The 25,470-nt window shown below is 42.3% G+C and overlaps 1 protein-coding gene and 9 non-coding genes across 14 annotated transcripts in view; 9 read left to right on the top strand and 1 right to left on the bottom strand.

Moving 5' to 3' along the window:
• Positions 1 to 25,470, bottom strand: part of cfap54 (cilia and flagella associated 54) — a 174,569-nt gene that overhangs the window by 145,678 nt on the left and 3,421 nt on the right. Inside the window, exons 8-54 of one of the 5 annotated variants that reach the window (XM_040179797.2) lie at positions 25,291 to 25,392; positions 25,007 to 25,199; positions 24,751 to 24,831; positions 17,633 to 17,745; positions 17,381 to 17,495; positions 16,909 to 16,994; positions 16,656 to 16,793; positions 16,050 to 16,191; positions 15,863 to 15,918; positions 15,536 to 15,664; positions 15,143 to 15,383; positions 14,815 to 14,948; positions 14,300 to 14,497; positions 14,121 to 14,213; positions 13,836 to 14,024; positions 13,578 to 13,696; positions 13,317 to 13,464; positions 12,945 to 13,100; positions 12,713 to 12,835; positions 12,426 to 12,548; positions 12,157 to 12,274; positions 11,716 to 11,805; positions 11,495 to 11,621; positions 11,148 to 11,250; positions 10,799 to 10,878; positions 10,504 to 10,710; positions 10,200 to 10,372; positions 9,969 to 10,120; positions 9,655 to 9,867; positions 9,248 to 9,447; positions 8,895 to 9,030; positions 8,569 to 8,683; positions 8,284 to 8,445; positions 8,057 to 8,209; positions 7,793 to 7,880; positions 7,495 to 7,665; positions 7,321 to 7,387; positions 6,933 to 7,118; positions 6,770 to 6,856; positions 5,504 to 5,623; positions 5,200 to 5,247; positions 4,560 to 4,701; positions 4,236 to 4,399; positions 3,969 to 4,123; positions 3,758 to 3,881; positions 3,363 to 3,525; positions 2,722 to 2,879 (exon numbers count right to left, since the gene is read on the bottom strand). In XM_040179797.2, coding sequence (XP_040035731.2) covers positions 2,722 to 2,879; positions 3,363 to 3,525; positions 3,758 to 3,881; positions 3,969 to 4,123; positions 4,236 to 4,399; positions 4,560 to 4,701; positions 5,200 to 5,247; positions 5,504 to 5,623; positions 6,770 to 6,856; positions 6,933 to 7,118; positions 7,321 to 7,387; positions 7,495 to 7,665; positions 7,793 to 7,880; positions 8,057 to 8,209; positions 8,284 to 8,445; positions 8,569 to 8,683; positions 8,895 to 9,030; positions 9,248 to 9,447; positions 9,655 to 9,867; positions 9,969 to 10,120; positions 10,200 to 10,372; positions 10,504 to 10,710; positions 10,799 to 10,878; positions 11,148 to 11,250; positions 11,495 to 11,621; positions 11,716 to 11,805; positions 12,157 to 12,274; positions 12,426 to 12,548; positions 12,713 to 12,835; positions 12,945 to 13,100; positions 13,317 to 13,464; positions 13,578 to 13,696; positions 13,836 to 14,024; positions 14,121 to 14,213; positions 14,300 to 14,497; positions 14,815 to 14,948; positions 15,143 to 15,383; positions 15,536 to 15,664; positions 15,863 to 15,918; positions 16,050 to 16,191; positions 16,656 to 16,793; positions 16,909 to 16,994; positions 17,381 to 17,495; positions 17,633 to 17,745; positions 24,751 to 24,831; positions 25,007 to 25,199; positions 25,291 to 25,392 — 6,381 coding nt within the window. The remainder of the gene's footprint in view (positions 1 to 2,721; positions 2,880 to 3,362; positions 3,526 to 3,757; positions 3,882 to 3,968; positions 4,124 to 4,235; positions 4,400 to 4,559; positions 4,702 to 5,199; positions 5,248 to 5,503; positions 5,624 to 6,769; positions 6,857 to 6,932; positions 7,119 to 7,320; positions 7,388 to 7,494; positions 7,666 to 7,792; positions 7,881 to 8,056; positions 8,210 to 8,283; positions 8,446 to 8,568; positions 8,684 to 8,894; positions 9,031 to 9,247; positions 9,448 to 9,654; positions 9,868 to 9,968; positions 10,121 to 10,199; positions 10,373 to 10,503; positions 10,711 to 10,798; positions 10,879 to 11,147; positions 11,251 to 11,494; positions 11,622 to 11,715; positions 11,806 to 12,156; positions 12,275 to 12,425; positions 12,549 to 12,712; positions 12,836 to 12,944; positions 13,101 to 13,316; positions 13,465 to 13,577; positions 13,697 to 13,835; positions 14,025 to 14,120; positions 14,214 to 14,299; positions 14,498 to 14,814; positions 14,949 to 15,142; positions 15,384 to 15,535; positions 15,665 to 15,862; positions 15,919 to 16,049; positions 16,192 to 16,655; positions 16,794 to 16,908; positions 16,995 to 17,380; positions 17,496 to 17,632; positions 17,746 to 24,750; positions 24,832 to 25,006; positions 25,200 to 25,290; positions 25,393 to 25,470) is intronic. The other 4 variants (XM_040179798.2, XM_078106699.1, XM_078106698.1 and 1 more) reach the window with 4 other exon arrangements.
• On the top strand, positions 78 to 149 carry trnah-gug (transfer RNA histidin (anticodon GUG)). Its single transcript has one exon. It is a non-coding gene; the product is annotated as a tRNA-His (tRNA).
• trnar-acg (transfer RNA arginine (anticodon ACG)) lies at positions 255 to 327 on the top strand. The gene has a single exon. It is a non-coding gene; the product is annotated as a tRNA-Arg (tRNA).
• On the top strand, positions 686 to 758 carry trnar-acg (transfer RNA arginine (anticodon ACG)). The gene has a single exon. It is a non-coding gene; the product is annotated as a tRNA-Arg (tRNA).
• On the top strand, positions 1,118 to 1,190 carry trnar-acg (transfer RNA arginine (anticodon ACG)). The gene has a single exon. It is a non-coding gene; the product is annotated as a tRNA-Arg (tRNA).
• On the top strand, positions 1,372 to 1,443 carry trnah-gug (transfer RNA histidin (anticodon GUG)). The gene has a single exon. It is a non-coding gene; the product is annotated as a tRNA-His (tRNA).
• trnah-gug (transfer RNA histidin (anticodon GUG)) lies at positions 1,828 to 1,899 on the top strand. Its single transcript has one exon. It is a non-coding gene; the product is annotated as a tRNA-His (tRNA).
• trnar-acg (transfer RNA arginine (anticodon ACG)) lies at positions 2,005 to 2,077 on the top strand. Its single transcript has one exon. It is a non-coding gene; the product is annotated as a tRNA-Arg (tRNA).
• On the top strand, positions 2,259 to 2,330 carry trnah-gug (transfer RNA histidin (anticodon GUG)). The gene has a single exon. It is a non-coding gene; the product is annotated as a tRNA-His (tRNA).
• trnar-acg (transfer RNA arginine (anticodon ACG)) lies at positions 2,436 to 2,508 on the top strand. The gene has a single exon. It is a non-coding gene; the product is annotated as a tRNA-Arg (tRNA).

The following is a 25,470-nucleotide window of genomic DNA, read 5'->3' as shown; positions in this document are numbered from 1 at the left end:
TTAAAAAAGAGGTAAGTGTGACGTTCAGATCTACCCATGTGGTATAGGTAAAAAATTGACACTAAACTCATCAAGCAGCCGTGATCGTATAGTGGTTAGTACTCTGCGTTGTGGTCGCAGCAACCCTGGTTCGAATCCGGGTCACGGCAGCATCTGCGAGTTGCCAGTCCCTTCAGCTGGACTTTTAACAGTTGGTAACAACGCCCTCTCGTATGAAATGCAGTTACTCTTGGATTCTGCCAAGTTGTCATACAGGGCTAGTGGCGCAATGGATAATGCGTCTGACTACGAATCAGGAGATTCCAGGTTCGACTCCTGGCTAGCTCGGAGCGTCCTTCAACTTCTCGAAAAATTGTTTTCTTTGAAAAAACAGATTGTGGGAAGAACGGAATCGCAGTAGTGGAAAACTACTCGTTACTCACCTCATTTATTTACAAAAGAGGTAATCTTGACGTTCAGATCTACCCATGTGGTATAGGTAAAAAATTTACACTAAGATCATCAAGCAGCCGTGATCGTATAGTGGTCAGTACTCTGCGTTGTGGTCGCAGCAACCCCGGTTCGAATCTGGGTCACGGCAGCATCTGCGAGTTGCCAGTCCCTTCAGCTGGACTTTTAACAGTTGGTAACAACGCCCTCTCGTATGAAATGCAGTTACTTTTGGATTCTGCCAAGTTGTCATACAGGGCTAGTGGCGCAATGGATAACGCGTCTGACTACGAATCAGGAGATTCCAGGTTCGACTCCTGGCTAGCTCGGAACCTTCCTTCAACTTCTCGAAAAATTGTTTTCTTTGAAAAAACAGATTGTGGGAAGAACGGAATCGCAGTAGTGGAAAACTACTCGTTACTCACCTCATTTATTTACAAAAGAGGTAATCTTGACGTTCAGATCTACCCATGTGGTATAGGTAAAAAATTGACACTAAACTCATCAAGCAGCCGTGATCGTATAGTGGTCAGTACTCTGCGTTGTGGTCGCAGCAACCCCGGTTCGAATCTGGGTCACGGCAGCATCTGCGAGTTGCCAGTCCCTTCAGCTGGACTTTTAACAGTTGGTAACAACGCCCTCTCGTATGAAATGCAGTTACTCTTGGATTCTGCCACGTTGTCATAAAGGGCTAGTGGCGCAATGGATAACGCGTCTGACTACGAATCAGGAGATTCCAGGTTCGACTCCTGGCTAGCTCGGACCTTCCTTCAACTTCTCGAAAAATTGTTTTCTTTGAAAAAACAGATTGTGGGAAGAACGGAATCGCAGTAGTGGAAAACTACTCGTTACTCACCTCATTTATTTACAAAAGAGGTAATCTTGACGTTCAGATCTACCCATGTGGTATAGGTAAAAAATTTACACTAAGATCATCAAGCAGCCGTGATCGTATAGTGGTCAGTACTCTGCGTTGTGGTCGCAGCAACCCTGGTTCGAATCCGGGTCACGGCAGCATCTGCGAGTTGCCAGTCCCTTCAGCTGGACTTTTAACAGTTGGTAACAACGCCCTCTCGTATGAAATGCAGTTACTCTTGGATTCTGCCAAGTTGTCATACAGGGCTAGTGGCGCAATGGATAACGCGTCTGACTACGAATCAGGAGATTCCAGGTTTGACTCCTGGCTACCTTGGAACCTTCCTTCAACTTCTTTGGAGTGCTCAGGAAATTTCTACTTGCAAATCGTTTTTCTTTAAAAAAACAGATTGTGAGAAGAATGCAATCGCAGTAGTGAAAACTACTCGTTACTCACCTCATTTATTTAAAAAAGAGGTAAGTGTGACGTTCAGATCTACCCATGTGGTATAGGTAAAAAATTGACACTAAACTCATCAAGCAGCCGTGATCGTATAGTGGTTAGTACTCTGCGTTGTGGTCGCAGCAACCCCGGTTCGAATCCGGGTCACGGCAGCATCTGCGAGTTGCCAGTCCCTTCAGCTGGACTTTTAACAGTTGGTAACAACGCCCTCTCGTATGAAATGCAGTTACTCTTGGATTCTGCCAAGTTGTCATACAGGGCTAGTGGCGCAATGGATAACGCGTCTGACTACGAATCAGGAGATTCCAGGTTCGACTCCTGGCTAGCTCGGACCTTCCTTCAACTTCTCGAAAAATTGTTTTCTTTGAAAAAACAGATTGTGGGAAGAACGGAATCGCAGTAGTGGAAAACTACTCGTTACTCACCTCATTTATTTACAAAAGAGGTAATCTTGACGTTCAGATCTACCCATGTGGTATAGGTAAAAAATTTACACTAAGATCATCAAGCAGCCGTGATCGTATAGTGGTTAGTACTCTGCGTTGTGGTCGCAGCAACCCCGGTTCGAATCCGGGTCACGGCAGCATCTGCGAGTTGCCAGTCCCTTCAGCTGGACTTTTAACAGTTGGTAACAACGCCCTCTCGTATGAAATGCAGTTGCTCTTGGATTCTGCCAAGTTGTCATACAGGGCTAGTGGCGCAATGGATAACGCGTCTGACTACGAATCAGGAGATTCCAGGTTCGACTCCTGGCTAGCTTGGACCTTCCTTCAACTTCTTTGGAGTACTCTGGTACTTTTTACTTGCAAATTGTTTTTCTTGTATAGTGGTTAGTACTCTGCGTTGTGGTCGCAGCAACCCCGGTTCCAATCCGGGTCACAGGAATCTGAGGCAATCTGTTGGTCTTTTGTAAAACATAGGTATTTGTTTGAAAATCAAAAGGTGAAAAAAGGTGCCTGTGCGTGTGTTGTTACCTTAAGCTTTGCCTTGCTTTCTTCAGTATTGCCTCTCTTTGCTTTGAATTTGGCATCTTCAACCATCAAGAGGGCCTGAATATCCAGGTCTCCCCATCGCGCACATTCACCAAGTCCCTCCCGTAAGACCGATGCTGCTTCCTCATTAAGGTTCTTACCTAGAAAATATGTTCACACATTGTCTTAAACATAATTTCAACATCTAATATCCTACACTTAATGACTTATCTACAGTATATGCTGATAGTAAAGTTCAAATATTTTTTTAATTTGTTGCAATTAACATTTCTTTTTATTTCATTCAATTAATTCAATTAATTTAATAATCGTAATTGGAGACACCAGGTGCATCATTTGTAATCCTTGCTACAGGAATGAATGTAAAGAAACAGGGCAAAGAAGTCCTCCAAGTGTTCATCCAGTACTTGTTTCGTGTTCTTCTGAGTTTGTACCCTTATGGCTGAAATGCACTACAGCTAAACAACATAATGTAATGTGATGTAATGTACTTCTTTGCATAAAAGGGAATATAACAAATGTGTTTTGACATTTATAACCTTAATGATATTAGTACAACTGTATCACCACACAATACAACTCTCAGAAAAAAAACAGTGCAACAGCACAGCCGTTGATCGGACCTGGGAAAGGTTCAGCAGCGCCAGGAATCAGTGCAGCCAGGCTGTGGACCAGGGCTAGGCGGCACCGAAGCCAAAGAGAAACCCCAATTCTCTCACTGGCCTCAACTTCCTTAGGCCACTCTCCACTCCACTGCAGCTTTGACACACTGCAACCTTGAGAGCCCTGTAAACCAAATAATACACATATTGACAGATGCACACACAAACATTTACACATTTTAAGTAAATAAAAACTTTTTTTTCAGCTGCTAATACTGTCAATCATTTCAGGTGCTACTTTTGTTTATAATGTTGTCATGTCCAGTATTGTTTCTAACACAGTTCAGGTTGCAGAACATGACATAAACTGTGGTCTTAAAAAAAAAATATAGATATTTCTGAAACATTATATAAACCTGTTCCATTCCAGTCAGGGCATGTGGCATCTCAGATGCAGGTTTTGTAGAGATAAGTCGGATTCCTCTCATGATCACTGGACATGTCTGCAGTAGCACCAAAGCTGAAATTGCCATCTTGGAACTGAAGGATGTCAAATGGATTAGGGGGGTAAGGAAACACAAACATAAGCATGTGAACACACAAAACAGATGTATAAGTTCACTGTACCTATTTGCAGCATTTCCTTGCTGCAGGTTTAGATTGGCCTTTAGAAGCTTGGACTCAACTAAGAGTTCCAGGTTCTCCATTTCATTACAGGACTGACGTTTCAGCTGACGCAAAACAGAATGCAACCAGTGGGATGCTCCTTCTAGTAAAAGGAACTACAACAAATGAGAGGGCAGATATAAGTAAGTCAACACAACAACATTAGAAAGGTAAGGTGTGAATAATAATAAAGTAAAGATCTATCGAAAAATCAAGAAGAAGTCTTACCTTTATTCTTCCTGGCACAAGATTTTCCTTTTCTTTATCAAGGGTCAGCACTTTCAGCTCTTCTGTCTTTAGACGAAAGGCTCCAGGGTCCGATCTGCCCTCTTCATGAGATTTTGAGTTGTTACAACTTGTTATGTTCGCAGAAGCGTCTCTTTCAACCGTATCTGAAAGACATTCCCACTGTATTAAGGACAAGCAGTTTGGTCTACAGTGAATATTTTAGAATGAAATCAAAATCAAAAATGAAAATAAACAGGACAAGTGACCCAAATAAAAAAACAAAACATAAATAACAGGGAAAAGAAGGTACTGTTGCTTACATACCTGGGACAGGAGAGCCATGTACGGTGCCACTGAGTGCCAGGACTAGTTGAATACGAGCTAGGTTGACTCTGAGGCACAATGTGGGTCCATACACTGATGGGACCTCTGGAGCAAAGTCACAGTTCAAAAGTTCCTCCAAAGCCTAATCACAAACCAAATCGACTATATTTATTTGACAACATAGCGAATATATCTCTGAAACAGCATAACGGATTACATGTCATGGTAGAAGTTTGGGGCTACAGCTGGAGAAGAGTGTACAAATGTACGTGTATATGTTTGTGTCATTAATATTAGGTATTGTGCCTGAATCTGTATGTCTGTTCTTGACATATCTTGACATCTCTTCTAATTCACACTTGTTGGTTGTAATGCCGGGGGCCCCAATTCTGTGCAGTTTGCGCAAATTCCCTACAATGTTAAATCCGTTCAATATTAATGAACTTTAATTAAACATGCAAACAACCCTCTGTGTAGCAGCATCAGTGGAGATTGAGGGTTCTGTTATCCAGCGGCTGACTGCAGCTCACTGGATGGCTGCTTGGAATGAATGAATGTTGGATAATTTTACAGAAATAATGTACTAATTAAATTACCCCAGATATATAGAAATATTGTTTTTAAATTCTATTTAAAATACCTCATAATTTTCCAGGAGAGACTTGTTGCTGTAAAACATCTTTGCAGGCTGCACAATAAGCACAACAGATCATATTTAATCCATTGATGGCATAAATAAACAAAAGATTCTGTGCCTCGGCAGCACTAGAAAAAATAATTAGTTTGACAATCTTCTAGAAATACTGTACACTGTCCCCCAGTAAAGTCCTATAAACTATAAACACACGGTCAACATTGTAGCTAAAACTGTAGATAAAGTACAGCACCACTAATAGTTTACACAGCTAAGAGCCGAAAAACAAAGACGGTACTTGCAGTCTTACCTGGAGATTGTTTTTGATAATGTTGTGTCCATGGGGCAGAAGGACCCCTGAGCTTTGTGTGAGCTCAACTGTCTCCTTTACAGCTTCAGTGAACAGACACAGTTCAGTAAGGGCACGAATCTGCAAAAAAAACACCAGTCCAGACTGAAAACTCGACCAGAACGACAACAGGAGAAACATTCAAAATTATATATAGCAGCGATTCCCAAAGTGTGGGCCCACTGGTGGGACGCGAAGGTACTGCAGGTGGGCCACGAGAGGTCATTTACAATAAATAAATAAAATAATTTTAATTTTCAATTTTGAAAGGTTTATCAAAATATTTATGATGCGGCACATTAGTTATGTGAAACATTAATTGATGAAGCACAAACAATTTAAACGAACAGATTATTAAAACAAGAAGGCTCTCGCTCAAAACGGCTGCTCTTGTCCGCCTGTCGTTATTCAGCAAAAGGCGCCGCCAAACAAAACAATGTCAAATGGGGCGCCCTCTTGTAGTATTAAAGTAAATATACCGCATTTTCCGCACTCCAAGGCGCACTTAAAAGCCTTTAATTTTCTCAAAAAACGACAGTACGCCTTATAATCCAGAGCGCCTTATACATGGATCAATCGGTTGATCCATACTGGTTGCTCAAGGCGCTCTGCCAAACATGCCAAAGCTCGGTCTACGACGGCGAGATGCTGAGCGGGCGCTCAAGCGCGTGAGATATGGAGCTTGTTTCAGGGCGCGTCGGAGAAACAAAGGTGTCGTTCTCGCCGAGCACTTCATGAGATTAAAGAGCGAGAGACGGTGCCCTTTTCTCTACAGTAGCTGAACCATCTTACTGGGGAAAATAAGTTATTCCAAAAGGAGCCATATGCAGGCGGCGTGGCTGGAGAGCAGCCAAAGATTTAAGGCGTGGATGGCGAGGGGGGCGGTCGATCGGACCCTGAAAGCACCGTCTCCACCTCCCCACACCCCCCCCCCATCCACCCGCCCCGACATCAAACGTTTGACTGCAGTATCTTATGCGCCTTATTGTGCGGAAAACACGGCACATGAGCTCTGGAGAAAATGGTACACAAAACATACATTGTCGGTTAATATATTTTTAATCGGTTAAATTCTTAAGGTAATATAATCATCCCTAGTTTATGATTTGATCAGAGTTGTGATTAAAGGTTTGGGTGGGCCGCAAACGATTTTCAGATTTAAAAGTGGGCGGCGGCATTCTTGAGTTTGGGAACCGCTGATATATAGGAACCAACACCAATACTGACCTTAAGTATTTTCCCCTCAACGGTGCGTTGGAAATCTCTGCACACACTCCCCACAAAATGAAGATAAAGGGCTAGCATGGGCAATAGCTGAAATTAGAAACCGGTTTCAACAAATCTACTTTATATCTTGCGTATTGCAGGTGCAAATGAGGACAGTGTGTACCGTAATGTAGTAGCCTGTAGTGAAAAGCCAGTGGCAGATGAAGTTAAGGCTGGTTACAGTGGTGCTGAGGTGAACCCGGTGGGGTTCGGAGAAAAGGTCAACTCCAGGGAGCAGTTCATCTCCAATGCTGTGAGAAGCGTACCGGAGGTCGTCTTGGGGGTGAGCCAGGGAGCAACACAGCACACACTAGGGAGGTGAGTCACACACACGTACACACACACACACACACACACACAAACAAACACACGCATGCATGTCAAAATGAATGCACACAAACACAGATCACAAAGTTGTATTCAGGCATCAGATCAAATAACATCTCCTGGCCACACAAGTAAGAACCATGTATGTGAGCAGAGACAGATTCAGCTCCCCCTGGAAATATTACCTTAAAGAGATGTGCAGACATGAGACAGCACTTGGTCCGCTCGCTGGTATCAGCTGTTAAGATATACCTGTACATCAAAACACACTCTTTAGGAGCGGGTTGTTTTTAGAGCAAAATGCTTGAAACACGCTCGAAAACCCCCCACAATCAATGCTTAACCTCATTGAAACCTACCGTGCAATCTTAGCAGTGAGTCCCGCAGCTTGTAGACATCCCCAAATGCCAACTTCTTTTAGGGTTTGTTGCATTGAGCAACTCCCAAAGGACATGCCATCCCATTTCTTTACAGCACCTGAGCTCTGTAAGGCACAATCAACTGCTTTACTCCAGTGTAAGTGTGCTCCCCTGGGGATAGAACAAAGACAGGAAAACAATTAAAATCGTGGAAAGCTCAACTTACAAACTTTGCCTGTATAATTACAGGGAAAAGCCTAAAATGACACAAATACACACTCAGCCCAAATATTCTAACCGTGTGTTTCCATCGTAGAACATTAGGTTTCCCAATTCATGCAGTGCCAGAACTGTGAGGGAGTCTTGATTGTTGGCTTGGAGATACTCTAAATAAAAATTGGGTGTAGAGGAGGAGGAGAGAAAGACGTTTATGACCTTATCCAGATGTTTCATTATATTTCTTGTTGTGTAGTCTGCTGGTACTCTCTTTAGCACATCTAACTCAGTGTCCCTCGAAAACTTGCCAATCCATGCCTCCGTTATGTAATGTGTGTGCTCTTACTAATGGAGGTGGAGTATGCAGCACAGACGGTCGTCATGCAGTCTGGGCTGATGGGGAGGGTGTAGAGAGCATTTGGATCACTGTAGTTCTCCTCCGTCAGGTCTCTAGGTTGGATGCTTGGACAAGGCATTACTAAGGGACTGAAATCAGAGACTGCAAAGAGGCAAACGGTTCAAACGGTGTATGTTTCAAACAGTTGTTGTGAGAGTGTGGTAGTCCAAACTCACTGGGCTTTGTGAATGCAAGAAGTTGCAGCAGTAAGGAGCGACTATGCTGAAAGACGTGAAGACAATGTGGCCTTCTCTCAAGAGCTTGGCGGTAACAGCTAAGTGTGTCTCCTACATCCAGAGGAACGCACACACGGGACATGGAGTGCTGTATCTCTGCACCTAAGGCAGAGAACATGCATGAAAACGTTACTCATACGAACGCATTTCCAGAGTAGATCAGCCAACATTCATTTACAAGTACAAACAAATTGTGTCAATGAAATATTTGCTTAGAGATCAAACCTTTAAGGTCAACTGTGCCACGAGGAGTGGAGTTTGTGAGTGCTGCTTTTCTGGGAATGGTCGGTTGCTGACACCCAATGAGCAGTTGTGTGTCTGCATAGCTCCTGTTGGTTACCTGAAATATAGAAAACAGAACTCCATATACTGTATATAAATGGATTTACCAAAACACAGTTAATGGATGAGTGGTTGCAATATCACTGTTAATCAATATACTATTTTTTCTTTAAAAAAATATATTTTTTCCAAATAAAAAAAAAGAAGTATTATTTTGTTTTGAAGTTATTAAATGCTTTAAGTTGTGTATGTGGGTGTGTGTAAGCCACCTCCTTGCCAGTGACCTTCTGTGTCTTGATATGGTGTGGTTGAGGGACTGTAGGTCCTCCAAAAGAACTTATTCTTTCAAGCAGTCGCCTCTGAGCATGGACTAGCAGGGGAGTTATGATCAAGGCATAACGTTCCCTGGGATAGACATACAGAGGCAAGAACAAACACATATTATTAAAAGTTACAAAGTTGCATATTTTACAAAGGTGAGTGTATACTTTGTTTTCATTGACCTAAACGTAAAATTCCCCTTTGATGATAAGAATCTGCCCAAAATCTTTAACAAGTTCAATGTATTATTAAATCTTATCTGCATGCAAAGATTGAATGGTTAATGAATAATTTTACTCACCGTGTGTATGAGTTGAAAACCAAGGCAAAGTGAGCCAGGCTTTCCCATTTGCCACAGTTATGGAGATGCTCCAGAGTCTGCAAAACCAGGGTGCGAACCCAGCGCAGGTCCACTTGGGTTCTGTTATCCAGTGGTGCTGAGAAGTGTAGACTGGACTCAAGTTCTTCCTCAGTGAAGTCTCTGTCATACAAACTCCACAGCTAGTTCGGACAAAGATGAAGATGACAGTCATAAACAGCACTGTGTCAGGTTCACTTTGTAGCTGTAAATGTTTTGGTGAGATAAGAAGATGGAGACTGAAGGGACAGTAGCAATCATTCAGCAAACTGCAGTTATAAAAAGTAAAGCCAACACAAAATGACCTTAAACTTGCAATCTTTCTAATTCCCCGCCATTAGAGGGCCTACCCCAAGTATGTTCAGCATGTCCATCATTAGGTCAGTAGCCAGCACTAGTAGTGGGGTAGTGAAGGTGCTTTGCAGCTGGTCTGGTGTGATGGAGGAGGGAGATGCATGCTGAGCAGCTCTCTGTACTAGGACAGTGATTCTGCAGCTTTGGTCCCACACGGTCTGACACACAGACTTTAGAGTTGTCCAGTGGCTGCCACGATGCGCCAACACCTGGAAAATATTTAAAATATATAAGTAAGATTTATGCTGTGTGGTCACATATAATGTCAACAATTCTGTACTTATGTGTAAATATAAGTTGTTTGCAGTACCATGGCTCTTTGGAAATGTAAAGCAGCTTGGTTAAGTGACTCCAGCAGCAAGGCTGCAGTGCATCTGTGTGTCTCAATCTGCTGTTCCACCATTTGAGAGACCTCTCCCTCTTCACAACTCTCCTCTGTGACAGAGTCGTCCACTCTGACTCCTGGATGAAATGATTGGGACAAGTGAAGAAACACAGACCGTAAGACCATTTTTATTTTGGTTTCTCATAGATTTCTCACCCTCTTTTTCATTCCTCTCTTTGTGTGTAGCCACGCATTCCTGAATACCGGCAAGGGAGGAGTCTCTCCCTGAGACAGGCTCATTTTTGGACGATCTCCGTTGCTGTGGGTTCCTCCGAACCAGAACACCAGTGTAGGCCAGAGAGAAAAATAATGGATTTAACTGGTTGTAGCTGAAACAAGAACAAAAAGAACATAGTATTACAGACATGCACACTCAATCGTTCAAAATGTCATATTATGTATTGCTAGAAAAATACAGAAAGGGTGAAGTAAATGAGCTCCTTCTATCTTGCAAGTTAACCTCTGCTGCAGGGCTCCTGCGTGCAGCTGATGCAGCTGGTCCAGGCCCTGGTAAAGCAGTGCTAAATGAGCTACGGCCATGCTGTAGTTGAGTTGAGACTTCCACACTTGCTCCCCACAGCAAACCCTCCTCAGGTCAAGCTGTTTCTTGTGGCGTTGCACCACGGACGACATTGTGGTTAGCATGTTCTCCACAGCCTGCTTTTCCCTACACAAACGGTCACAAGTCCAGTGCACAAGTGGTTAGTGGAACAAACAGATGTAATTGCATACAAACATAGAGACTCATACATTACCTGTTAGTTCTCACTTTCTGGAGCATGCTGTGAGGCATCTTTTGGAGTTTCTTCCTTGCGTCATTGTTAGAAGTTGTGCTCTTATTTTGAAAAGAGATGATATATATTATCTTCAATTTCATTTAATTAAAATAAATATGGATTTACATAGTTAATTGCACTTGTCAAGGTCAGACTCAAATGGTCCCACAGAGTCATCGTCTGCAAACCTCAGCGGCTTGATAAATAAGCGTCCATGCATTAAGTATAATGGGAAATAAATCTTTGTATAGAAAATATGTTGAGGATAATGTTCATCCCAATTGTTCTACATTTATGTGTTGGGTATTGGTGTGCGTACTATTTTTACCTCTGGCGGTTGATTTCCTTTTGCAGCCTGAGCACTACTTCTTCCTTTAGTCTGACTGTTTCGCTCCAGATGTTTTTTGGACATTCCCAACACCCTGTCCCTACTGATAAAGATAAAATAATTGACATACGGTCAAGTTTTTGTCAGCATAGATAAAACAGCTACTCTCTAATACAGTTCAGTCTACATATATGTAAGTGCAAAGTAATGAACTGTTAGAGGTTTTTACAATGACAGTGATTATTGAAGTATGAAAGGACAAAATTATTATAAAATTAAAGTTGAAATATGAAATGTGTCTTTTTTTTTCTTTTAAATCAGTAAAGAGGTGAAAAGTCAAAGCACACCTGGATAAAAATTCCAACATGGTTTGTCCCCACTTTAACACAAGGTTCGGATGGCCTTCTTCCATGGCTCTCTGCAGGATTAGTGCCGCAAACTCAATAAAATATACCTTGTGTCTGAGCTTCATCACTATAAAGACACACAAACAAAACATAGGTGTCCAGTATAAATGAATAAAACTAATTATCAATTTTAAAGAAGTATGTAAGTGTGTGCCCCTTACCTTTTACGTAGGCGTTTTTTAATCTGCTCTTGGACAACACATCATACAATACGGTGGGGTCCTCAGCGCCAGATAGTGAGCGTAAAATATCTACAGAATAAACCCCAATACAACGTTGAGTTAAGGAGAAAAGAACCACTGTTATAAAAGATATTGCACATTATTACATTCGCTACGGTGCATATTAGTTAAAACACCTATATCACTGTTCTTAGTTTCAGCTTCAAGTTTGAATTCAATTCAATGTTCAATGTATCATCAAGTGTTAATTGTCATGTTGCCAACTCGTTGAAATAATACCCATCCTGCCATATTTTCAACAAAACATTGAATTCCAATTTCAAAAACACTGCAAGCTCAGCACAGGACATGGTTTTTAACAAACATGCATTCAAAAAAATGAATTAGACAAATGTGTGAGATTGTGTGTCTGTTTGTTACCATCGTCTTCCACGAGAGCTGCTTCAGTTGCGTTTGTTTTCTTGTTCTTCCAATGCAGTGCTTTAAGCCAAAGATTTAGCTTTATTTCACCCTTGATTGTAGCATTATTGGTCTTAGACTAGATACGCACAGACAAACACACACAGAAATACAGCAACACTGAAGAAAAATATTTCTTTAATAAGTTTATTCTATATTATAGTATAGAATACCTTTTGTAAAGGAACTTTTTTTAAAAGACATGAAATAAAAAGTACACTATTCCTTACACCCACAGCTTTGGCAGTAAGTCTACTGATCTGCAGCTGAGCCTCATAGATCTCTTGGAGCAGCCTTCGACCACCGTCCAACACCGCAGAAGCCATCTCATGCTCCCTGAGCACATGTAAGGCCTGCTCAAGAAGGATGAGACCTTACTGCAATTGTATGTATGTATATATGTAACTTTTGTCAAGTTTTAGCATGAAACCCAAACAGTACAATTTCAAGACCACAGAAATGTCTATGTACAAACACATAAACAGTTTAAACTATTTAAATCAACATGCAGACACACCTTGGGTAGGTAGTAGGTGATGCAGGCTATCATGTGCATAAAGAACTCTGAGGTGTTTCCAATCAATTTCTGTTTGAGAAGACCTGCATTCTCTTCCAAAACTGTCAAACATTTTTTTAGCACCTGCATATCAAAACACAGACAGAGGCATTAACTCAAACAGTTTATAGCAATTTCAAGTTAAATCAGAGTTGTTGTTTGCAGGACAAAACTTTGATCAGGTAATGTGTACCTGTACAACAGGGTTGCAAGCGATCTGATGGAATATTAGAGGAGCAAGGAAGCCATAACAGCTAACTACAGCTTGCACTGCAGCACTACCGTCATTCAGCCACATTGCCAGGTCCATGGCCACCAACATCCGCTCACACTCTGCCAGTCTGGCTTCCTGCATACACACAAGTGCAAATATAACAGATTTAGATTTACGCTAATTCAAAAGACATAACCATCGTTAAAATCAATAAAGAAAAACATGTTAAGAAACGTTCACACTGCGAATCTGCTAACAATGCTAACTACAAACCCTTTGTGTCATGCCATTTGAATGAATACATGATCACTGTTCATGAACACATCTCTCCAGATCTTCTTTTTGTTTTACCTGTTCCCAGATAAACAGCCCGTTCTCACTGAATGAGTCACAATAGAGGGATTCCTGCTGAATGTTGATCTCTGACTCAATGAAGATAGAAGTTAGGACCAACTGACACAAGTAAGGAGAGGAGCGTTGCAAGGTCTCGACACGCAGCCTTCGGCATGGTGAAAGGAGATGGAGTGAAGGGAGATGGAATGAAAGGAGATTAGCAAATTCATAGAAATGCAGCTTTCTGAACTAAAAGTATCTGGATGTTTTCCTTCTTACCCTGTGATAGCCAGTCTGTCCCGTATGCCCTGGGACCCAGGGTCAGTGTAGGTATAGTGGATCCACAGCTCTCGGCAGGCTCTCTTTGCTACAGCATACTGCTCTGTTTGAAATGCCACCTGAAGAAGGAATCAAAAGAAGCCAAACTAATCCTGCTTTTTCCCCAACTTTGTGGGCAGCAATGTTGAAGGGACAGAAGAAAGTCACAAGAAATATGTTGAGTAAATGGTCATGCTTTTTTACTAGTGTGTAGTGTACCTGTGCCAAGTGAGCCCACGTGTAAAGCAGTGATACCGGCAGGGAGGCCAACAATGGAGATGTTGACCCTCCTATGGTGTTGCCCATAAGATCGCCCTGGCAGTTGTAGGCTGCTACTGCAAACACATACTTCTGGTTGGGCTCCAGCCCCTCCACTTTCAGCACGCACTCATCAGATACTGCGGGTACCTGGAAACATACAAAATCACACCTGGGATTATGGGCACACACCAGATCATACAAGATGACAAAACGTTTTCTACTGGAGTTGACACTATATAGTACCATATTCCCAGTTCCTTGCAGGCTGCAGTCTCCGAGGCGGACTTTCTGGTTGAGGCCCTCAGCTGCACGGCCACAGAGCTGGTACCAGCATACCTTGAAAGAAGTAAGAAACAATTGTTAAATGAAAAGAAGAGAGGATGCGTTTATCAGTTGACACTTTAAGTAAATTAAAATCTCACCTGGCCCTCCAAGTTATAAGGTGCTGGGGAAAAGGTTAAGGAGCGGTCTGTGCGTGACAGCAAGATAGGGGGAGGTGGTGAGTTTTCTTCCTTTTCCTTCTTCCTTTTATCTTTGCTTTCAGCTGGAGTCTTAGGCGTGGTGGAGGAATACAGTTTTCTCTCTTCCACCCCGGCCTTCTCTATTAGTGTGGAGGCCTCCTGGAAAAAAAGCACACAGAAGAAAAAGTAGGATATTGACTTCTCTTCGTAAAGGCTTGCCTCAATCATCGGTCAGTAAAAGGAACTGCATTTGAGAACAAAGTATCTATAAGTTAAGCCCATGTTAACCACAACAATTTATTTTGTGTTATAGAGTGTAATTGAATAATATTTTATTTCAGTAAGCCTATTTTGCTACTCTTTTTTGTAGTGTAATGTACACATTTGCAGATAAACACGCACATGACTGTGGTGCATGTGGAAACATCAAGTTTTATACATTTTATTTCAAGTTTGAATATTTGTGAATGTGTAACCTCTAGCAGACTCTGGGTTTGGTTGCTGCGATTTGGCTCCATGGTGTTGTACGCCAGAAAGGCTTTCTGCATCAGAAAAATGGCTTTGGACACCTTGTTCTTCTTGATCCGATCCAACAGCTCAGACTCTGCAACTAAACACCACCAACAAAGTCCCAACAAGTACATTCAGAGACCATTATTTATGTCTACAATTAGGTGTTATTTTTTTAGTTAACATGCATAAACACTTACACTGACATTTAACCATATGAATCAATGGAAAATTGAGTATGAACTCTCAGAAAGCACCAATGAGCAGATTTGCCTGTGTGGCAGCAAGTCTGACCTGCATTCAGCTGCACTAACTTGAGGGAAGCCCTGTGGTGGATGATGACAAGCTCTAGATGAAAGTGTGTGGCCAGCAGGAACGCTTGTGAGGACTGGCTGTATCGAGAGGTTCTGTTATCGGATTCTGCCGTAGTTTTGATTTCTTCCTTTTTGTGACTTATTTCATTTTCCACATTTCCCTCCTCTGATGACGTCGGAAAAAATAAGGAGGGAGTAGATGGTGGGAGAGGAAAAAATCTCTATACCAATAGGAGAAAAACAAGTTTTAGGTACACTCACATACTGTTTCCCTAATATCTATTAAATGTTTCCATCTAATAATACTCTACTGAGAACCTAACACAAAACCAAACCTGCCAGATGGAGTGATGTATAGGTTAAAACGGACTACCTGCATGTAGGCAGAGTCAATGATTGCTGAGCGATCTTGGGGCAGCATTGTAGCAACAGCCTTTGCCAGAGCTTCAAGACCCTTATCGACCACCTCACACACTCTCTGAAGCAGCTCTGTGCTTGAACTCTGCAAACACACACGTTGAATGACGTTTTATAAAAATATTTGCACATATATATTTCTGAAAAAATTTAGACAGAGAATTGGTGGGATATGTGTGATTTTTTTGCTTTTTAATTACATATGTATTCACTTATAATAATAAATGCTTGTAGTGGAAAGACCTATCGCTTGGAGCTATGCATAGACCATTCATTTACATACCTCAAGCAGAGAGAAAGAGCTTGGATTACCACCCTCACAGTCTGATTCACAAGGTCCTAGAAGAAGACATGAGAATAAAGGTAGAAAATAAATCATCGTCAACTTTGTGTTGTTGTGTGATATTTTTATCAAGTAAGAAAGTTGTGGGTCTCAGCTGTCCTGAAGTAGGAAAATGGCAGAACCTCACCTCTACTTTGATTACTGCGTTCAGCTGCACTCTCAAGCAGTACAGCCAGTGTTTGAATCATCTCTGCCGTCATTATGCAGTCAACAGCAGCCAGGTCAAAGGCATGAGCCACCTCACACAACATAAACAGACACCACAGCCACTGCAAACAATTTAGATACACATGAAAAAATGCAGGACATCTGACTTAAACACAATGGGGAGAATGTAAGAAAATATTTAATATATTGGTTTTCAAATTTTAGTACACAAATATTGTGGCCCAAATATTTCATGATCAAGATATCATCACAGCCTCTATTGAAAACAATCAAATATTATTGGTATCAATCAAATTCATCTTAATGTTGTATATGTTGTGTTCTCTCTCTCTTTAATTACACTACAAAAAAATCTAGGGAGATGAAAAGAGCCTGTAAACATAACAAAAATGATTTAAGACACACTGCAATTTTTTTAACAGTATTTCATTTTTCTATATCACAGTTATCATAAATACTATCTCACGGCACCCCTACCTTAGCAGAACTACGAAGAAGTTTTATACTTGACAATAAATTGCTGCCATCAGCCAGGAAAACAATGCCTACCCTTTTAAATACATACCTTTTCATAATTATCAACCTTCTCATGGTAGTGTGTAAACTGTAGGTTTTGTAGCTGATCCCTCGGAATCACCAGCTTCACTTCACCCCACAGAAATAACACAACATCCAAAACCAAATCCTCATCTGACTGCACCTCCTACAAAAACACACACATACAGTGTGTTGACACTGAAAATGAACTCTTTCTCAAACTGAAATCCTGGTGATTGGTAGATCAACCTCAACACAAACGCACACACAACACAACTTACAAGAGCAGAGACACAGACGGACTTGTGCAGGTTGTCTACCAGGTCAATGAACTCATCGCCCATCGAGAATGAAGACTTCTGTGTATCTGGTGGATACATAAAATAAGAAAAGCACATTCTAACTCCTGAACTCAGCGTTGGACATTTTGTGGTTGAGCTACAGAGGCAGTGTTGAACACCCTATTAGTATGTAATAAATGCTGGATTATGAACAACAAGCGGTGTCAGCTAATGTTTGACAGGAAAAACTAATGGTTAACAAACTTAAATTTGACTGCAGTTTAGCAACAATGTGAAATGACAAATAATGAAGGACTTGAAAGCAGAAGGTGGTTTTAGAATTAAGAACATTTGGGCAAGAGAAATTAATCCCTAATAGAATTCTTTGTGGACACATTATATTGGTCCATTTATCAACATAGAGGTTAAGGGGTCTGCGGATTCATATATAGTACAATTTCATCATAGCTACCATCAATTGTGTTGTCTTGTCTAGGATGGCTCCTCTGGGAAGACAGCAAACGATTGAAGCTGACAAGCAAAGCGAGCTCCAGCTTTTCCTTCTCGAATGAATGACCTTCTACACACTGACACAGAGAGACAAAGCAAGACAGAGTCGAGCTCATTTAGAAAGCCAGCATACATTAAACTACAAGAATACAAAAAGGACAACTGATAAGAGTGGAATGCATCCCCTTTTCACAGATGCTGGTGTTGTACTTACAGACAGAACCTGCTGCATCTCTCTGGCAAGGTCGGTGAAAGCATCTGTCTGCTTGTACCGAAACAAGATCTTAATAAACCGCATGGCAGACCTGATGGGTACTTTGTTCTCTCCTATCAACACAAGACATTGCATTACATCAAAAGGATTACAAAACAAACACATCTCAACAAATCATAAAGCATTGTAAATGTAATTGTAACGGATCCCGCATATAAAGAGACATGGCACTTACTGCTGGTGAAATTACTCCTTTATTTTCTTCCTTTCCATGCAATACCATCCTTGAACGTCAGCGTAAAAACACCACCGTAAGAGCTTTTTGCCATTATTGTTACGGGTCCATTAAACGAATAGTTTTGAATAAAATTCACATTTGTCAGTAACAAGTTCCGTTAAGCTCACATTCAAAACGCAGAAACATCCTCTTTTTACCCTTTCAAAATAAAGGTACAATTCCCTTTTACCAGAAGATCTGCAGAGTTACTTACACTCCCACCAAATTAGTGTTTTTACAAAATAGAAACCTTAAAACACTCAATTTCAAATTACAGAATAACCTTTCAAAGGTATGGGCTAAAACTACACAGAAAACAATATAGCATTTCTTAACTGCAATAGTGCTTAAACAGCCTCTAACAATAGAACTAATTTCTGGACAGGGCGCTCCAAAACAGGCCTGTTGGTGCGCTCTCCTTTGTGATTCAGCTCCTTCTCTCCAAACAAGATTTTGGCCCGTCTCACAAGTCCATCTTTGCCTTTAATGACGTCTGAGACTGTCCCGAGTTTCCATTTGCTTCGTGGTAAAGTGTCCTCAGCATCCAGTACAATGTCACCAACCTGCAGGTTCCTTTTAGTGCTATGCCAGCATTGTCTTGTTGTGATATTGTGTAGATATTCCCTTTTCCATCTACTCCAAAACTGCTCTGTCAGGTACTGCACCTGACGCCATCTCTTTCGTCCATAGAGATCCTCTCTTTCAAACTTGCCAGGTGGAGGCAAGGCTGTGGTGGATTTCATCGTGATCAAGTGGTTAGGAGTGAATGGCACCAAACTGTTGTGGCTGTCCAAGGTATCAGCTGTGAGCGGACGACTGTTCACTATAGCCATGGTTTCATAAAAGAAGGTGCGCAATGATGCATCATTTAGCCTACCAGAGGCAAGTAACAGAGTGGCATTAAGAACACTTCTGACAGTTCTGATTTGCCTTTCCCACACACCACCTGCATGGCTGGCATGAGATGCATTCATTACAAAGTCACACTGCTTTTCTGTGAGGAATACGTTCAATCTATTCGTGTCCAACTCCTTTAATGTAGCACTCAGCTCATTTTTTGCACCCATGAAGTTGGTGCCTTGATCACATTGAATTTGTCGTACAGCACCTCTTAAAGCAATAAAGCATCTCAATCCATTAATGAATGTGTCTGTGGACAAGTCCTCCAACATTTCAATATGAATGGCTCTAGAGCAGAAGCAGGTAAGGAGCAATCCATACCTTTTTTCTTGTTTTCTCCCTTGTTTTGTCCAAAAGGGGCCGAAACAGTCCATCCCACAATAAGTGAAGGGTGGGGTGGGTTCTGTTCTTTCAACAGGCAGGTCACTCATCCTTTGGCTTTCAACTGGTCTTCTCAACCTTCGACATGTCACACAGTGGCGGATGTGTGTTGCGACTGCTCTGCTGAGTCCACAGATCCAATAGCCATTGGACCTAATTTCATTCATGGTGAAGCCTTTGCCCTGATGTTTTACTGTTTCATGATGGTGGGCGATGATCAGATTAGTCATGTGATGTCCTGGAGGAATGACTGTTGGATGTTTAAAAGAGTTAGGAAAAAGTGAGCGACTGAGCCTACCTCCCACCTTGAGCACACCCTCTGCATCCAGGAAAGCATCGAGGTGATACAGCTTGCTGTGTCTTGGAAGCTGATGTCTCTTTTTTAATAGTTTAATCTCTTCTCCGTACGCTTGGCTTTGTATGTCCTTGATGATAAGTCGTTCTGCACTTTGTCTTTCGCTGACTGTTGAAAGGTCACACGATTTGACCTTTCTAGCACGCCGCAAGAGACGCGCCACTGCCCCGGCGGCCCGAGACCAGCATGAAAACTTCTTTAATCTTCCTACAAGATCAACTTGCTCTGAGGTCTTTGTCTGGAATGTCTGAGCCCTTTTAACTTCTGGGTCACCAACAGGTAGCTCCAAAAGCACCTCTGTTGGCACTTCTATTTCTCCTTTCCACAGAAAGCTAGGGCCGGTGAACCAATCAGAAGAGAGCAACTCATCTACTGTTTTCCCTCTTGATGCATAGTCTGCTGGGTTTTCATCAGTTGGTACATAGAACCATTGCTTCGGGTCTGAGCCACGACGGATTTTCTGCACTCGATTTGCTACAAAGGTGTGGAAACGGCGAGCATCATTATTAATGTAGCCTAATACAACCTTTGAGTCTGTCCAAAAGAACTCTTCTACATTACAGTAGCCTAATTCTTCTTTGAGCATATTGCTCACTGTGACTGAGACAACTGCTGCGGCAAGTTCTAACCTTGGAATAGTTGTGACCTTTAGCGGCGAGACTCGCGCTTTTCCCATTAGAAGAACACAGTGAATGTCTCCTCTTTCATTCTTCAGTCTCAGGTATGTGCATTGGCCGTAGCCCGTGGTGCTGGCATCTGAAAAGTGATGTAATTCAGTTTTCATCACCTTTCCAAAGCCAGGAGGCTGATAGCAGCGAGCTACCTGTATTCCTTCCATCTTAACAAGATCATCTTCCCATTTCTCCCACCGTGGCTTCAACCGCTCTGGAATTGGATCATCCCATCCTGTTCCTTGATGACACATTTCTTGGAGAATTTTCTTTCCCTTGAGGAGGAAGGGAGCTACGAAGCCCAGCGGGTCGTATATGGAGGCGACAGATGACAGGATGCCACGACGTGTTGCGGGCTGGTTCTTTGGAGAGACTTTGAAAGTGAAACAATCGCTCTCGATGTTCCAATATATCCCCAATGCTCTCTCTAAAGCTGGATCATTGAATCTGAGATCTTTTGTTTTGATGTCCATGGCGTGTTCTGTTGCGGGGATGCTTTGCAAAACGGCAATGTTGTTGGACACAAATTTGTGAAGGCGTAAACCTCTATTTGCACACATTTCGCGTGCCTCCTTTGCTATTTGAATGGCTTTTTCAGCAGACTCTACACTAATGATGCCGTCGTCCACATAAAAGTCTCTGGCAATGAACTGTGACCCTAATGGGTGTGTGTGACTGTGTTCTTTGGCGAGCTGCTTCAATCCATAATTTGCACACCCCGGTGAAGATACAGCTCCAAAAAGATGGACCTTCATCCTGAATTCCTGGGGAGGTGTGCTTAGGTCTCTGTTTTTCCACCATAAGAAGCGTAGATAATCACGGTCATTTTCTGAGACATGGAACTGATGAAACATCTTTTCTATGTCACACATCAGAGCAATGCGATGCTGTCGGAAGCGAATGAGAACACCTGTCAGACTGTTTATCATATCTGGGCCAGGGAGAAGATGTTCATTGAGGCTACTTCCCTTGTACTTTGCAGAACAGTCAAAAACCACTCTCAGCTTTTCAGGTTTTTTGGGGTGATAAACACCATGGTGAGGTATGTACCATTTTTCTCCATAAGTGCCCACATCGCATACCTCCTCGACATCACCTCTCTCAATGATGTCCTTCATGTAGTTCATGTAGTCATTCTTGTAGCTTTCATTTAAAATGAACTTCCTTTTCAGGTGGCTTAATCTTACAGCAGCAAGTTGCTTGTTATCAGGAAGGAAGGGCCTCTCTCTGAAAGGGAGGGGCATTTCGTAATGTCCCTGCTTGTTTGTTTTTATGCTTTCCTTTAATTTGTCAAGAAAAATCAAATCTTCTTGACTGACTGTATTGTCATCTCCTTGAGTGTCTCTGAAATCAGTCTCGAGCATTCTTATTGCATCCAATGGAGTCACTGCGGGCAGCTCCTTCACAGTTACTCTGTGACAGTGACCGTTTGACAATTGTGCATCAGAGTGAGTTGCTGAACAGCCGACAATACTCCACCCTAAGTCTGTGAGAATAGCAAAGGGTTCGTTATCCTTTCCTGTTATGACACGCCTGGGTATGAGAGCTCCTGGACAATTGTATCCTATGAGTAACCCCACTTCACAGTTAAGAAGAGGCGGCATTTGATCTGCAATTGCTTGGAGATGCTGCCATCCTTTTGCCGTTTCGTGTGTTGGTATGTGTTGTCTGTTTACAGGAATGCAGTCCTTGGTGTATGCAGGAGGCAGTTTGATGTGCACAGTAGAATTGAAACCTCTCACACGCAGACCAGATGTCCGTTCACTTTTAAAGACCATATTTTCACCCATCATCGTAGTGAGTTTCAGTTTAACAGGGAAAGTAGTCAGCTGAAGTTCATTACTTACATCATTTTCAATGAATGTTGTGTCACTTTGTGTATCCAGCAGGGCATACACAAGTTTTTCTCTGGATGGATTATTGTCGCTTGACACCCACACTGGCACTATCATTGAGGTGTTTTCTGACTGACCTTGACTGGTGACATTGAGAGAAACGGCAGACGTTGGTTCCGTTTCCCTGTGTTGCGCTGACATTTCCCTATTTGTCCATTCTTTGATTTCAACTTTTCCGTAGCCATCATCGTGGAGACATGTAGGATGCCGTCCTCTGCATGAGTCACATGTGTGCCGATGTCGGCATTCCTTCGCGCTGTGACCGTGTTTTAGACATCCATAACACAGTCTGTTATCTTTGACATATGCCCTTCTGTATTCCAGTTTTCTTTGCATGAAGTCTGGACATTTGCAAAGCTGATGACTGATATCCTTACAAAGCATACAAGGGGCCTTGACCTTTTCCTTTGTTGTGGTCTGCTTACTGTTTTCAACCACAATTTGTGTGTTAAAGGTGCTGGCTTTGTTTCTTTTGCTTACCCTTGTGCTCCACTTTTCTTGACCAGAACCATCAGGTGGATGGAGAGCGAGGAAAGAGGTGACTGGATTGCAGGCGGTTTCGGCCTCCACAGACATAAACTTGGCAAAGTCCTTGAAGCTAGGGAAATCCTTTCCCTCCGTGAGACGCAATGTTACTTGCCGGTTCCATCGTGAGGCTAGCCACTCTGGCAGTTTTCGCACCAACTTCTGATTTTCCTCACAATCGTTTAGGATGTTTAAACCTTTTACATGGGGTATGGCCTGCAGACAGGCATTTAAGAAATCTGAGAAGTCTCTCAATCCTTCAGCATCCTTTGACTGTATTTTTGACCAGTTGGATAACTTTTCTCTAAAAGCCTTTTGAATGATAAATGGCTGGCCGTACCTCTGATTGAGCTTTTTCCAAGCGTCGCTGTAAGCTTCACTGTCACTACGATAGAATGTCCCTTCTAGGCATTTGTGAGCTGAGCCACCTACATATCTCCTTAGGTAGTGCAGCTTGTCGGTAGTGGGAATGTTCATTCTATCTATAAGTGAAATAAAAGAAGCCTTCCACTCAACAAAGTCAATGGGATTGCCATTAAACACTGGGGGCTCTGGCATTGGAAGTCTGTTAATAGCGATGCTGTCCTGAACAGCTTGTGCTAGGCCGGATACATCAATGGGAGCAGATGGAGTGACAATTGTAGGAGGAGGACAATTTATTGCGACAGGCAGAATGTTCCGAATAGGGTTCTGAAATGACTGAAAGGACTGAGCATCAGATTCCTCTTTCACTTCTCTGTCATATACTTCAAGTCTGGCTTGGGCAGCCTTTAAGTCTTTTTCAGCTTGTAACCGTTCTAATTCTGCTTTGTGTTTTTCTAATTCCCTCCTGTGCTCTTCCTCTAAAACTCGGATCTTTTCCCGTTGACTCTCTTCCTCCGTTAGCATTTTATATTCAGCCTCCTTAGCAGCTAACTCCGCCGCTGCTTCTGCTCGCTTGGCTGCTACACTTGAACGTGTGGAGCGATGACTGCCAGTCAGCGCTGAGGCAGAGGAGCCGTAAATGGACCGGGCATAGTCAGGCTCGAGTAGCTCGTGCAAGCGCTGTCCTTCATATTCTGCATCATATTCTCCATTTACGCCAGTTAGCCTCTCGTTCAGGATTTTAATAATGTCACCTGTTACTGCAGCACAAGCATCAACTTTGCGCCTTAGCTCAGTGTCGGGCGGGCCGCACCCTCTCAATTCTTCATACACTTTCATGATTTCGATTTTCCTTATTTCCAGATTGTCTGCGAGACATGCCAATCGACTTTCTGTTAGTTCAGATTTTAGTTCTTGCCGTGTTTGTCGAGCTTGGGCTTTCCACTGTTCATAAAGGCTATCAAGTCTTTTAGCACGTTTGCTCTGCTCTTGTTTACGATAAGCTAGCATCTTTTCCGTGGGAGCTCGCGCGCGTTCCGAACGTCTAACGTTAGCTAAATCTGTAGCATTTTCATCGTCATCGTTCAACAGTTCAGCAAGCATTTCCTTTTTGTTAAGCAAAGACTCTTTTAGTTCTTGTCTAACAGCACCTTGTTCGGTTTCCTTTTCTATCATTTCCTTGTATTCCTGAATTACCTTTTGAAGGATTTCGATCTGTTGCTCTTTATCCTTGCTGCGCCGAGTAGTCTCGTTTCCCTCCATTTTTGCTAGCCTTAACTCCTCTTCTTGCTCTTTCCTACCACGTCGCCGTCTTCTTTTCACCGCTGCCCTTCTCCATTCTTCCGTACGAGCGTTCTTTTATATCCGTGAAAAATGTCCTTAAAGTCCGTTATAGTCCGTTGATGCAGCAGGTTAGCTGGCGAGGTAAAGCTCTTACTGTAACGGATCCCGCATATAAAGAGACATGGCACTTACTGCTGGTGAAATTACTCCTTTATTTTCTTCCTTTCCATGCAATACCATCCTTGAACGTCAGCGTAAAAACACCACCGTAAGAGCTTTTTGCCATTATTGTTACGGGTCCATTAAACGAATAGTTTTGAATAAAATTCACATTTGTCAGTAACAAGTTCCGTTAAGCTCACATTCAAAACGCAGAAACATCCTCTTTTTACCCTTTCAAAATAAAGGTACAATTCCCTTTTACCAGAAGATCTGCAGAGTTACTTACATAATTATTTGTGACTGACCTGCAATGGCCAGATCCATTAGTGTGGATGTTGGTGTCAGTGCACTGAGACTCACAAGAGACTCACCAGTAGTTGAGGTTCCTTCACAAAGAGGAAAATTACAAGCATATTGCTCAATATACAAAGTCAGCAGCACTCACCTTTAAAACTGAATTAAAATGAAGGATTCTTACAGCGTTTGCAGCACCTGTAGGTTTTCTCCTGATCCTGAACTTACTGTAATCATTGCAGTGTTTTATGTGTTTGTTTTACTAACCAGATAATATACTCATGCCAGCAGACAGGAGTTCCAGGGTCACCTCCTGCCGCTCTGGTTCATCTGGCATCCTTGACTGTAGGGGGCGTCTGGTGCTGTCCCAAAGTGTCTCTAAGATGCCCAAGAGCTGCGCTGGACTGCTATCAAACAGCGCCATTAGTATGCGCTCTGTTGTATTACAAGGCCATGGCCCCTGCAATAGAGACAGGAAGACATTCAAGGGCAATTAAGATTGATATTTAATACTGATTATGATTACATGAATGGAAAGGGGATCTTATTACATTGGGTATGTCCTTCAACGTGTTTTTGCTTTTAATTCTCCGGATGTGTTTTGGTCTTCTTCTGGCCTCAAATACTGCATGCTTGAACATCATGGAAGCTAGCTGAAAAGAAATGTAAAAGAAAAGCGGACATAATTTGATAAAACAGAAAAACACATCAACACAGTGAAAGAAAAGCAA

This window comes from Gasterosteus aculeatus, chromosome 7, assembly GCF_964276395.1.
Source record: "Gasterosteus aculeatus chromosome 7, fGasAcu3.hap1.1, whole genome shotgun sequence".
NCBI lineage: Eukaryota > Metazoa > Chordata > Actinopteri > Perciformes > Gasterosteidae > Gasterosteus > Gasterosteus aculeatus.
This window is presented reverse-complemented; position numbering and strand designations above follow the sequence as displayed.